At 65.3% G+C, this 11,388-nt stretch overlaps 1 protein-coding gene across 1 annotated transcript; it reads right to left on the bottom strand.

Annotated features, from left to right (window-relative positions):
- Nucleotides 1-394: 394 nt before the first annotated feature.
- Nucleotides 395-7,531, bottom strand: CKM (creatine kinase, M-type). Its single transcript, NM_001082239.1, is given in 8 exon segments — nt 395-839; nt 1,182-1,371; nt 1,997-2,120; nt 2,798-2,969; nt 4,349-4,481; nt 5,207-5,361; nt 5,855-6,065; nt 7,500-7,531. Coding segments are annotated over 7 exon segments (1,146 nt in total). The 5' UTR covers nt 6,048-6,065; nt 7,500-7,531; the 3' UTR covers nt 395-660.
- Nucleotides 7,532-11,388: the final 3,857 nt, after the last annotated feature.

The raw sequence follows: 11,388 nt of genomic DNA, 5'->3' as shown, positions 1-11,388 counted from the left end.
GATGGGCCAACTCAGAGTGGGAGAGGTTGCTACCTTGTCGGGTGGAGCTTAGTGAAGGGACGCCCGCCCCCAGTGGGCATGGCATTCAAAGGGACAGGGACGCCTCTGACAGGCCCCCAGGCCTGGGTCTGTGGGGTCTCCCGGGGGTTCTTGGTTTGCCCTCTCCAGCAGAGCATGGATTTCTTGGCCCACGGGGATCGGAGGGGTCTGCTGTGTTTTCCATGTACCCCGCTTCACTTTGCTTTGGAAACCTTTGTGCCTGTCAGGCCCCACCCGTTGTGTCCCTGCTGGTGGGAGCCCTGGCCTGCCCGGCCCGCCTGCGAGAAATGCGCACCACGGACGCGGGGCGGGCGCGGGAGAGAGTACACCCGCCGCAACCGGGGCGCACAAAACTAAGGCCGCCGCTGCTTTTATTCACTGCTTTGCGTGGGGAAAAAGCCCCCGCTCCAGACACGCCGGGAGCCGAGCCCCCCCCCCGCCACCGTCAGCAGGTGCTCCGGAGGTGGGCGGAGCTCCGGGACAGCGAGGTGTGAGGGAGGCATTTCATTGGCCAGGACGCAGACGACGGGGCCCATTGGCTGGAACTCCGAGCCCCCGGGGCCGCGCGCGCTGCGGGCGAGGGGCGCCTCCAGGCGGCGGCGGCGGCGGCGGGCTGCGCGCCTACTTCTGGGCGGGGATCATGTCGTCGATGGACTGGCCTTTCTCCAGCTTCTTCTCCATCTCCACCATGAGCTTCACACCGTCCACAACCAGCTGCACCTGCTCGACCTCGGACGAGCCCAGCCGGTCGGCGTTGGAAATGTCGAACACCGAGCCCACGGCAGCCGTGTCCACGCCCCCTGCGGGAGCACGAGCCAGAGGCGTGAGCAGGCAGCAGAGGTGCGCCATCAGCAGCGGCTGCACGAGCTGAGTGCCTGCTGTGTACCGGGCTACCTGCACACAGCCTCCTGGGAGTCCGCGGCTCCGGCCCTCAGCCCTTATAGACAGCCCGCGCGAGAGTGTGCGTGGAAATCAGGCTGCCCGGGGTCGGTCCCGACCGCTCCCCGCGCTCGCAGACGGGAGCACCCGCGTTGCGTGTCTGTAGCCACGCTGACACTACGCTGGTGCCCATTTCACAGAGGCGGACACTGAGGCTCGCGGAGGAGCAGCCCTGCCCGCCCCCAGAACGCGCGCGGACGCACCTGTGCCCCGCTTCTGCAGGCGCAGGCGGGTGAGAATCTCCTCGAACTTGGGGTGCTTGCTCAGGTGCGCCAGCTTCACGTGCACGCCCCCACGCAGCCCGGTGCCCAGGTTGGACGGGCAGGTGAGCACGTAGCCCAGGTGCTCATTCCACATGAAGGGGTGGCCAGCTTTCTTAAAGATCTCCTCAATCTGAGGTGGGGGACAGGACCAGAGTCAGCGCCAGCAGGCACACCCCCAAATGCGCAGCAACCCCGGGCAAGCTTCGGGGATACAGGCCGCGGGCGGGGGCGGGGCTGGAGAATCCGAGAGGAGGGGCCGATGACAAGGAGCAGGCAGGTTCTGAGGGGCGGGGTTTGGGCACGTGGTGGGGGTGGGGCCTAGCAACAGGGTGGAGCCAGGGGTGGGGAGGGACTATACAGGGTGGGCGGGATAGGACAGAAGGTGGGGCCAGGGGCGTGGCCTAGGCACGGGGTGGAGCCAGGGGCAGGGCTGTGGCATAGGAGAGGCAGGGCGTGGAACCAGGGCGGGGCGGCACTGTACAGACTAGGCTGGGATTGGGCACCGAGTGGAGCCGGGGGCGGGGCTGTTGCGTGTGAGAGGCGGGGCTTGGGCACAGAGTGGAGCCAGGGAGGGGAGGGACTAGACAGAGTGGGTGGGGATTGGGCACAGAGTGGAGCTGGGGGCGGGGCCGTGGGACGGGGATGGGGGGGGAACAGGGCGGAGCCAGGGGGGGGTGGGCGCTCTGGGGGCGGGGCCTTGGGGAGGGGGCGGGGCTCCGGGGCGGGCCGGGCTGCAGCAAGGGGCTCAGGCCCACCTTCTGCAGCCCCACGCAGAAGCGGCGGAAGACCTCCTTCATGTTGCCGCCCTTCTCCATGGAGATGACCCGGAGGTGGTCCTCCTCGTTCACCCACACCAGGAAGCTCTTGTTGTCGTTGTGCCTAGGGCGGGGGCGCAGAGAGAGGCCGAGGTGAGCCCCACGCGACCCCCGCGCCCCGCCAGGGGCCGCGGGCCCGAGGATGCACCAGGTGAGAGGCATCCGCTTCTTCGACGCGCGGGGTCCGGGGTGGGCAAACGCTCAGCGCTAGGCTGGGGGCCGCGGCGCGGGCACTCGCGGATGAACCTCGGGGACCCCTGACCCAGCATCCGAGGGTCCCCGGAATCACAAAACCTGGAGTTAGTGAAAGCCCAAACATGTTTGCATAACAATAATTAAAACCCCCTAATCACGCAATCGGCAGAGCTTCGAAGCCTGACTCCCAGGGCTTTGCAGCGTGGTCTCTAGGCCTGAAGTCCTTAACGAGCGGATGCGCAGGAAGTCTGGCGCTGCTGACCGCCAGGGGGCGCTGCGCACTTACCAAATACCCGGCTCTGCTCGCCCTGCCTTTCAGAAAGGAACTCTTTAATCCTCACGCGAATCCCGAGAGCTGCTGTGAGCCCCGTTTTACACGCGGGGAGCCGGGGTCGAGAGAAGTGAAATAATCCACCCAGCGGTCGAACACGTTCCCAGTTAGTGGCAGAGCTGGGATTCGAACCCGGGGAGCGCGGTTCGAGGCTCAATGCCAACCCTCCCACCGTTTGACCCCCCCCAGAGCGCGGCGGGGCCAGGGAGCCTCACCAGATACCGCGGGCGTCGGGCCAGTCGCGGGCCATCCCCGAGGCCAGCAGCAGCGGGGACACGGGCTTGTCGAACAGGAAGTGGTCGTCGATGAGCTGCTGCTGCTCCTGCTCGGTCATGCTCTTCAGGGGGTAGTACTTCCCCTTGAACTCGCCCGTCAGGCTGTTGAGGGCTGAGGGCCCCCCCCCCCCCGGGGCAGTGGTCAGCAGCCTGTCCCGCCCCGGGGGAGGGGGCAACCCCACACTGCTGGCCTTGGCCGCCTGCCGTCCTAAACTCTCCAGGTCTGTTAGGCCAGCCCCCAGGAGCGCGAAGTGGACCCTCCCCTTCCCCGGGATGGGCCCACCCATCAAAGCCAGCCAAGGTCAGGGGAGCCAGGGAGCCACCAGGAGAAAACAGTCCAGGTCCTGTTTGTGTATGTGTGTGTCTGTGTGTGTGTGTGAGAGAGACTGTGGACCAGGCGTTTAAGGAATCTGTTTGTAACGGATGCACCAGGTGCTGTCCGCTGTCGGAGGCACCTCCGTATGTGCATGGACGAAAGGAGGTGAAAGTTCATTTGGGCACAGAGAGTTGAGTCCATACAGCTTCTGCATCCCAGGCATTTCCCCCCTGCTGTGGCTACATCTCATAAGCTTGGCTGAAAGAGGTTTCAAAGGAGACCGGCACTGATAGCTATCGCTCTCTCTGTGGACTTTGCTACATTCGCCACTTTGCTACATTCTGTGTTCTCTTTGTTTCCATCCCTTGTGTCTGCCATGGCTGGGAGGAGGGCAGCTTTCCCCACCTCTGTGATGTCACCGGCCTCGGTAGAATTAGCACGGTGGATTCGGACGGTGGCTGCAGTTGGAGCCGCTACCCCCCTGCCCCGAGAGCTGGTCTGGCTCACCACTGCCTGCGTGCCCACTCTGTCCCCACGCCACTGCCTGGTCTCCCTCCGCCCCTCGCCTGCACCACGCTGGTGGCCCCCTCACAGTCTCTGTCCTGCCCCCTTTGCCTGCGCAGCCCCACACTCTGCAGAGAGGGAGCCGTGTCCCTCTTCCCCAAGCCCACAGGACTGCACAGCCTGGCCGCCCGCAGCTCTGTCCTCAGCCCACGCCCACACCCACGCCGCCGCTGCCACGCTGGCCTCCCTGCTCGCCCTCCAGTCTCAGGGCCTTTGCACTTGCTGCTCTCCCTGCCTGGGAGGCACCCCAAGATAATTTCCCGTCAGTCAGCAAAGTCTCCACACTGCCTGTCTGGGGTCACCCTCTGCCACACCCCCAAGGTCATGCTTCTCGGCACTTTGGGGCGCTCCTGCTCGTGGGGAGGTTGGTGTGCGCCCTCACGTCTCGCACCAGACAGAGCTCCAGGAGAGCCCTGCTCATCCCGGGAGCCCTGAGGCCCCACACTGGGCCAGAACGACTGGGAATGAGGGCTGGGTGGGTGCATGGATGGGGGTCGGTGTTGGGCCCGCAGACCTCGGACATGGGCGGTACTGACAGCTGTCACTCAGCAAGCTGGTACCAGGGCCCCCGTGTTTGGAGGGCTGGGCCCCACGGCCGGGGAGGCTCTCACCTTCCACGGAGAGCTTCTCCACGGCCCGGCGCTCGCCACGGGAGCAGTGCGGGGGCAGCGTGTAGCCCTTGATGCTGCGGCCGGTGCGCACGCGGCTGCTGAGCACGTAGTGGGGGTCCAAGTCGTCCCCACCCTGGGCCGCGGGCGGGGAGGGCGGAGGTCAGGCCGGGCAGGGCCTCCGCCCCCCCCCCAGAGAGCCCAGGCCTCCCCCACTTCCTCGACCGCCCCTGCTTCCGCTCCTGCCTCTTTCTCCCTCTTTGTCTCCCCATTTTGTTTCTGTCCATCTCCCCTCCCCATCTCTCCCCCCTCCTTCCATCTCTCTCTCTCTCTCTCTTTCTCTTTTCCTTTTTAAATGTTTACATATTTATTTTCATCAACTTGAAAGGCAGAGAGACAGAGAGAGAGACAGAGAGAGAGAGAGGAAGAGAGAGATCTTCCATCTGCTGGCTCACTCCTCTAATTGTCTGCAACAGCCAGGGCTGGGCCAGGCCAAAGCCAGGAGTCTGGAGCTCCATCCGGGTCTCCCCTGTGGGTGGCTTGGGTCCGAGGACTCGTGCCATCAGCTGCTGCGTTTCCAGATGCATTAGCAGGGAACTGGACCAGAAGTGGAGCAGCCGGGACTCGAACCAGGCACTCTGGGGCGGGACGTGGGCCTCACAGGTGGCAGAGTCAGCTGCTCTGCAGCAGTGCCGCCCCTCCCCTTTCTATACCGGGCCTTGCGTCTTCCCCCAGCCCCACTCCGCACACCCTCGCACCTCTGTCTTATCCGCCCCTCCCCGGTGTCCATCGCCCCAGATGGGCCCTTCTCTCTCTCCCTCCTCTGCCCCTCCCCACCTCCCCTCCCCCGGGGTCACCAACTTTGAGGTTCTCGTGGTTGAGGTCGGTCTTGTGCTTGTCGGTGGGTTTGAAGCCCCCGTGGCGGTCCTGGATGATGGGGTCGAACAGGTCCTTGAACACCGTGTAGGACTCCTCGTCACCGGCCACGCAGCCCACGGTCATGATGAAAGGGTGCCCTGGGGGCCGGGGGGCGGGGCAAGGGCCGGAGCTCAGCGAGTCGCGCATGCGCAGACGGGGCGAGGGGGCAGGACTGGGGTGGGGGCCGGCGCCTGGCAGCCCCTGAGTCATGGGATCTTAGCCTCTGTGTGTTCAGACTCAGCTGTGGGCTCCCAGCGGTCAAGGTCATGAGGAAGACCGCTTTCCTGCCCAGAGAGAGCCCACTTCCGCCCGCCCTCCAGGGGAGTCCTCCGAGAGGGAGCTGCGTCCCCACCGCATCCGAGGGTGCGCTTGGTGCCAGGCGCTGCGGGAAGCCCTGGGCGCAGGGGAAACTGAGGGAGGTTCAGATGGCGCCCCAGGGGGCCTCTCGGGGCGACTGCGCACGGGCGTCGCGTGGCTGTGGTTTGTCCCAAGCCCTCCAGCTGGATTCCCTTACTCGGTTTTGACAAACAGCTCCGCAGAGGCGGCTCCCATTCTGCAGGTGAGAAGAGCGAGCCCCCCCCGGCCGGTTACCTGGGTTGTCCACGCCTGTCTGGATGACATCGTCCAGGGTGAAGCCGGAGGGCGTCTCCTTGTCGCGCAGCTTCTTGTAGAGGTCGGGGGTCAGCACCTTGGCCATGTGGTTGTTGTGTTTGCTCAAGTCCGGGTACTCCTCCTCGGACTTGTAGTTCAGCTTGTACTTGTTGTGGGTGTTGCCGAACGGCATGGTGGCGGCGTCGGGGGGCTGCGGGGCCGGTGGGGAGAGCTGAGCGAGGCTCCAGGCAGCGTGGCTCGGAGCCAGGTGCAGGAGGGTCCCAACTCGGCCACGCCCCCGCTGCTGAGCCGGCCAGGAGCAGTCTCCCCGCTGGAGACTTGGTTTCTCCAACTGGAGAATGGGGGGTGGGGGAGGGAAACCCCTCCCCCAAAGCTGGACCTATAGCAGGGCATGGAATAGGTGCAGGCTCTGTGCTCTTCCAAGCCCCGCTCAGCTACTTGCCACTTAACACCCGGCTGTGTGGCCTTGGGCCGGCGGCTGGACCCCTCTGGGCCTCCTTTGACTCATCTGGCAGATGGGATCACAGCCGGACTCACTTGGAGGGAGTGACACTAGGGGTATAGCCCTCAGCACCCCCCGTCTATTGTCTGGTGCTCATCCAGGTGGAGAGGAGGGGAGGGACGCCCGGGCCCCACCCCTGCTCCTGCCAGACCCCCGACTTGCAGGGCTCAGTGGGAAGAAAAGCCATGAGCTTGCTGTGCGGCCCCAGGCTGGGCCCCAGGCCTCTCTGGACCTCCGTCTCCTGGGGCGCCCAGCTCGGGCCTGGCAGCGGCGGCGGCTGCCATCACCCACACTTTTATTCACCACACTGGGCGAGGCAGGGGCCCCCCAGTGGGATGGAGGGAGGGGAATGGGGCTGGAGTGAGATGGGGGGGCACGGGGGCCCCCGGAGACCTTCAGGGCTGTGGGCCAGGGTGGTTATTTTTAGAATCTGGCTGACTGCTCCCCCCCAACACCCCCAGCGGCTGCCCCGCCTCCCCCCTCGCTCCTGGGCTCAGCTTGCGCCAAGTCAGCAGGCCCGAGACAGGTGGGCCCAGGGGCTGGGACGCTGCACAGACGGCCTAGGGCCCAAGGACAGCCTGGGCCTCAGCCCAGACCCCCGCCCCCACCCCCCACCCAGAGGACGTTCGGTCATCCCTGCTGGGCCGCCCCAGGAGAGGGCACTGAGGAAGACCACGCCCCCAGGTGCAAGCCACGCCCACAATCCCTGAGCTCCCCAGCTCTGCTGGGGCACGGAGTCACACCTGCAAATGTAGAGACGCCCCCCCTCCCCCCCCGCCACAGGAGAGCAGCGACCCACGGTCACAGCCACGAAGAGCCCAGGGCACCTCCTAGGGCCTGCGGTGCTGGCTTGGTGACAAACTCAGGGGCACAGGCCTGGCCCAGCCCCTGCAGGCTGACAGCTGCTGAAGCCCCCACCCCTGCTCTCACCCCCGGGATGCTCCTCCGTGACCCTCAGCGTGCCCCCCAGTCACAGGGCCCATGGGTGGCCAGGCAGGCTCACAGGGAGGGCACAGCCAGGCGCACAAGGCCCAGCCAGCCAGCCGCCCCCCACCCAGGCCCCTTCTCGAAGCGCTCTGCCTCTCACTCCCCCCCCCCCCCCTGAGGCCCCGCAGGTGGTACCTGGCTGGGCTGTGCTGAGCGGGGCTACGTGTGTCCTGCAGGCGACACTGAGGCAGATCCAGGGCCCGCGGCCCCGGCTTTATGTAGGGGACCCTGCTGTGCCACTGGCTGGGCGGGGCTGGCCCCAGGGAGGGGGCCTGGAAGGCAGCCCAGCCTACCCCCTCCATGCCCGGGCACAGTGCCCACCTGGACGCGGGCGTGCCTTGTGCCCAGCCCCATGCCCTTGTATGGGCCGCCCCAGGCCGATGTGCAGAACAAGTGCTGAGTCGGGCTGGCGGGGGACAGCTGGCCCCCCGCCGGGAGCACGGGACAGTGGCTGGGGGTGTCCCGGCACGTACAGCTCGCCGTCCCCTGGCCCCTAGGCCTGCTGCTGTTACCAGCCCCCCGTGGGTGCCCCCTGCCTCTGCACCTGCCGTGGCCTGCACACCCTAGGGAGCACCAGCGCCAGGGACACCCAGCAGTGAGCCCAGGACAACCCCTCCGGGTGGGGCAGTGAGCCCCTCAGCGGGGGGTGGGGGGCCTGCTGGGAGGGGCCGTCCAGGAAGGGAGCTATTTTTAGAGCGGTCTCTGCTGTCGGCAGTCCCAGCACCCAAGGCTGCGGGTAGGGGGGCTCAGGGCAGGTGCTGGCGGGGGGCCCACGTGTCCAGGCTAATTATAGCCGGCAGCTCGGGTGTCCTGGGGCCTTGCCTCCTTACAAGGGCACCCGAGGCCCCCAGGGAAGGGGACTGGGTGCCCGACTCGTGAGGACGTGGGCACCCCCGGCCCTCAGCCGGGGACTCTGGGAGCTGCCTCCTCTGCCTGGTGGGTGCCAGGGCTGTGGGCTGAGCGGGGCACCTCCCTCAGGGAGCTCCCAGGATTGCCCAGGATCAGAGGACATCCCTGTCTCCCGGTGCCTTTCTCCTCCATCTCCCCCATTCCTCTCCAGCCAGGTGGGGGCTGGCTCAGGGAAAAGTGGGGCTCTCCACCTCGGCCGGACAACCTTTCCCCGTCCCTTCCCCGTGGGGGCAGGCTTCTTGGTTCCAGAAACTGAGGCCCATGGGGCATGGGAGGGGGCAGGACAGGGGGGAGCAAAGGCAGGCAGGCCCCTGAGACCTGGGGGAGAGATGGGAGCCAGTGCTGGGGGGAGCGGGGGCACCGGCAGGTGCAAAGGCCCTGGGGTGGGAGTGGCTGGATGTGGGGGAGAAGCAGAGGTCAGGAAGGAGCTGGGGGTGCAGACGGGGACAGGAGTGGACCCGTGGGGCCCCGGGGGACTGCGAGAGGAATGTCAGTGTCACCGTGCCTTGGGTGGGAGCCACTGAGGGCTGTGCGCCAGGGAGAGGTGGGTCAGCTGGGTCACCGCAGCGGGCAGCACAGCCAAGCCCTGGGCTCCTCTATCCCCTTGGGGGGCGCTTGGCCGCACAGAGGCAGAAGTCCTTTCTGTGTTCGGGAAGTTTCCTGCCCTTGAGCCCGACTCCTTTGCAGAAGGCAAAGATGCCAGAAACTCCCCTTCCCAGGATCCCTTGCAGCACCCGCGCGGAGGCCCTGGAGGCGCGCCGGGGTGTTGCCGGGTTGTTCTTCGGCCGGTTCTGTTCGGTCGGCCTCTTCTCACTGCTGTTGCGATGTCTCTGCCTTGTGACCACTGAGATGAGCTGTTGTCTGCAGCTGGCCTCTCTGGACCACACGGGGAGCTGTTGTTGAGTGGGAAGAAAGGAGGTGCTGTTGCCCCAGGAAGCCGGAGTCACCCCAGAACGAAGCAGTGGGCGGAGTTACAGAGAGAGCGCTTCCACTCGCTGGCTCACTCCCCAAACGGCTACAAAGGCTAAGACTGGGCCAGGCCCAAGCTGGGAGCCAGGAGCTTCTTCCAGGTCTCCCACGTGGGTGCAGGAGCCCAAGGACCTGGCCCATCTTCCACTGCTTGCCCAGGCCATAGCAGAGAGCTGGATCGGAAGTGGAGCAGTGGGGACTCGAACCAGCACCCCAGTGAGATGCTGGGGTTGCAGGCGGCAGCTTTGCCGGCTACGCCACAGCGCCAGCCCCTGAATGAAGCAGTCTTACAGTGGACGTGGAGTTGGCCAAGAGCTCAGAGCTGAGCCGTGGGCCGTGGAAGGCAGAGGGGACAGCCGGGAGAAGCCCCGATGCGGGATGCAAGGCACAAAGGGCGAAGGTCCAGGCCGAGATAGAAGCAGCCCGACTGTCCCCTCTGCTGGTCACAGGCCACGGCGCTAAGGATGGCTTCCTCTGTGTCCCGAGTGGGTGCACGCACTGGCGCCTCCCCCCACGCCCGTGTCCGTGGAGTATTTCTCCAGTGGCCGTGTTGGCTTCTGGGAAGGGTCCCTGGGGCTTAAGAAGAGAGGGGACCCACTTTTCTGTTTCCAGTCTCTGTTCTCTTGGTTAACGATGTGTCTGTTGTTTGAAAGGCAGAGTTACAGACGGGGGAGACACAGAGAGAGAGAGAGAGAGAGCGAGCGAGCTTCCATCTGCTGGTTCACGTCGCAAATGGCGAAAATGGCCAGGACTGGGCCACACCGAAGCCAGGAGCCAGGAGCTCCATCCGGGTCTCCCATGTGGCTGCAGGGGTCCAAGCACTTGGGCCGTCTTCCACTGCTTTCCCAGGCCACAGCAGGGAGCTGGATCGATGGGAAGTGGAGCAGCCGGAACTTAAAAAACAGGCACTCGGCTGGGACAGCGGCTTAGCCCATTGCTCCCCAGCGCCGGTCCCAATGCACGGCCTGTCCAACCGGTGCATCGCTGTTTCCATTAAAAAACCACAGCCGAGGGGCAGCCATCCGGCCTGGTGCTAGACACCTGCAGCCACACAGGGGGACCTGGGTTCGAGTCCCAGCTCCCTGCTGCTGCACCCCCTGGGAGGCGGCAGTGGGGGCTCAGGGGGGAGACCTGAGTCGCGTGCGGGGCTCCTGACCCTGGGCCTCAGCTCAGCCCAGTGCCTGCTGCTGTGCACCCTTGGGGAGCAAACCGGCACGTGGGGAACTTTCTCTCCACCTCTCTCCCTCAAAACATTACTTAAAAAACAACTGTGGGCCGGCGCCACGGCTCACTAGGCTAATCCTCCACCTTGCGGCGCCGGCACACCAGGTTCTAGTCCCGGTCGGGGCACCGGATTCTGTCCCGGTTGCCCCTCTTCCAGGCCAGCTCTCTGCTATGGCCAGGGAGTGCAGTGGAGGATGGCCCAGGTGCTTGGGCCCTGCACCCCATGGGAGACCAGGAGAAGGACCTGGCTCCTGCCATTGGATCAGCGCGGTGCGCCGGCCGCGGCGGCCATTGGAGGGTGAACCAACAGCAAAAGGAAGACCTTTCGCTCTGTCTCTCTCTCTCACTGTCCACTCTGCATGTCAAAAAAAAAAAAAAAAAAAAAAAAACTGTGGCCAAGGTCAGGGAGGGGTGGTTTAGCCTGGTGAACACTCTCTCCCTTAATCCCCCTGCCCTATGTGCTACATACAGATAAAGGACCCAGAGCTTCGGCGAGGGATCCCTGCTGCCCCCTTGTGGCGCGGACAGGAAATGGCAAGCACCGGGTTTGAACTCAGACCTGCGGCCCCTACCCCCACCCCCCACCCCGGCTTTAACATGGGAGCTGCAGCAGCCCCTGTCCTTGGGCTGAAGATATGTTTATTTTATTTAGCTGGAAGGCAATGTTACACACAGAGAGGGAGAAAGAGATCTTCCATTTGCTGGTTCACTCCCTAAATGGCTGCATTAGCCAGGGCTGGACCAGGCCAGAGCCAGGAGCCAGGAACAGCATCCCGGTCTCCCACGTGGGTGCAGGGGCTCCGCTGCTTTCCCAGGTGCATTAGCAGGGAGCCGGATCGGAAGTGGAGCCTCCTCGTGGGATGCTGGTGTTGGATTCGGCAGCTTAACCCACTGTACAACACCAACAGCCGACTTAAAAAAA

Source organism: Oryctolagus cuniculus, chromosome 18, assembly GCF_051225735.1.
Source record: "Oryctolagus cuniculus isolate XC-2025 breed Fujian yellow rabbit chromosome 18, ASM5122573v1, whole genome shotgun sequence".
NCBI classification, from domain to species: domain Eukaryota; kingdom Metazoa; phylum Chordata; class Mammalia; order Lagomorpha; family Leporidae; genus Oryctolagus; species Oryctolagus cuniculus.
Note: the sequence above shows the minus strand (reverse complement) of the source record. Positions and strands in the feature narration are given on the sequence as shown.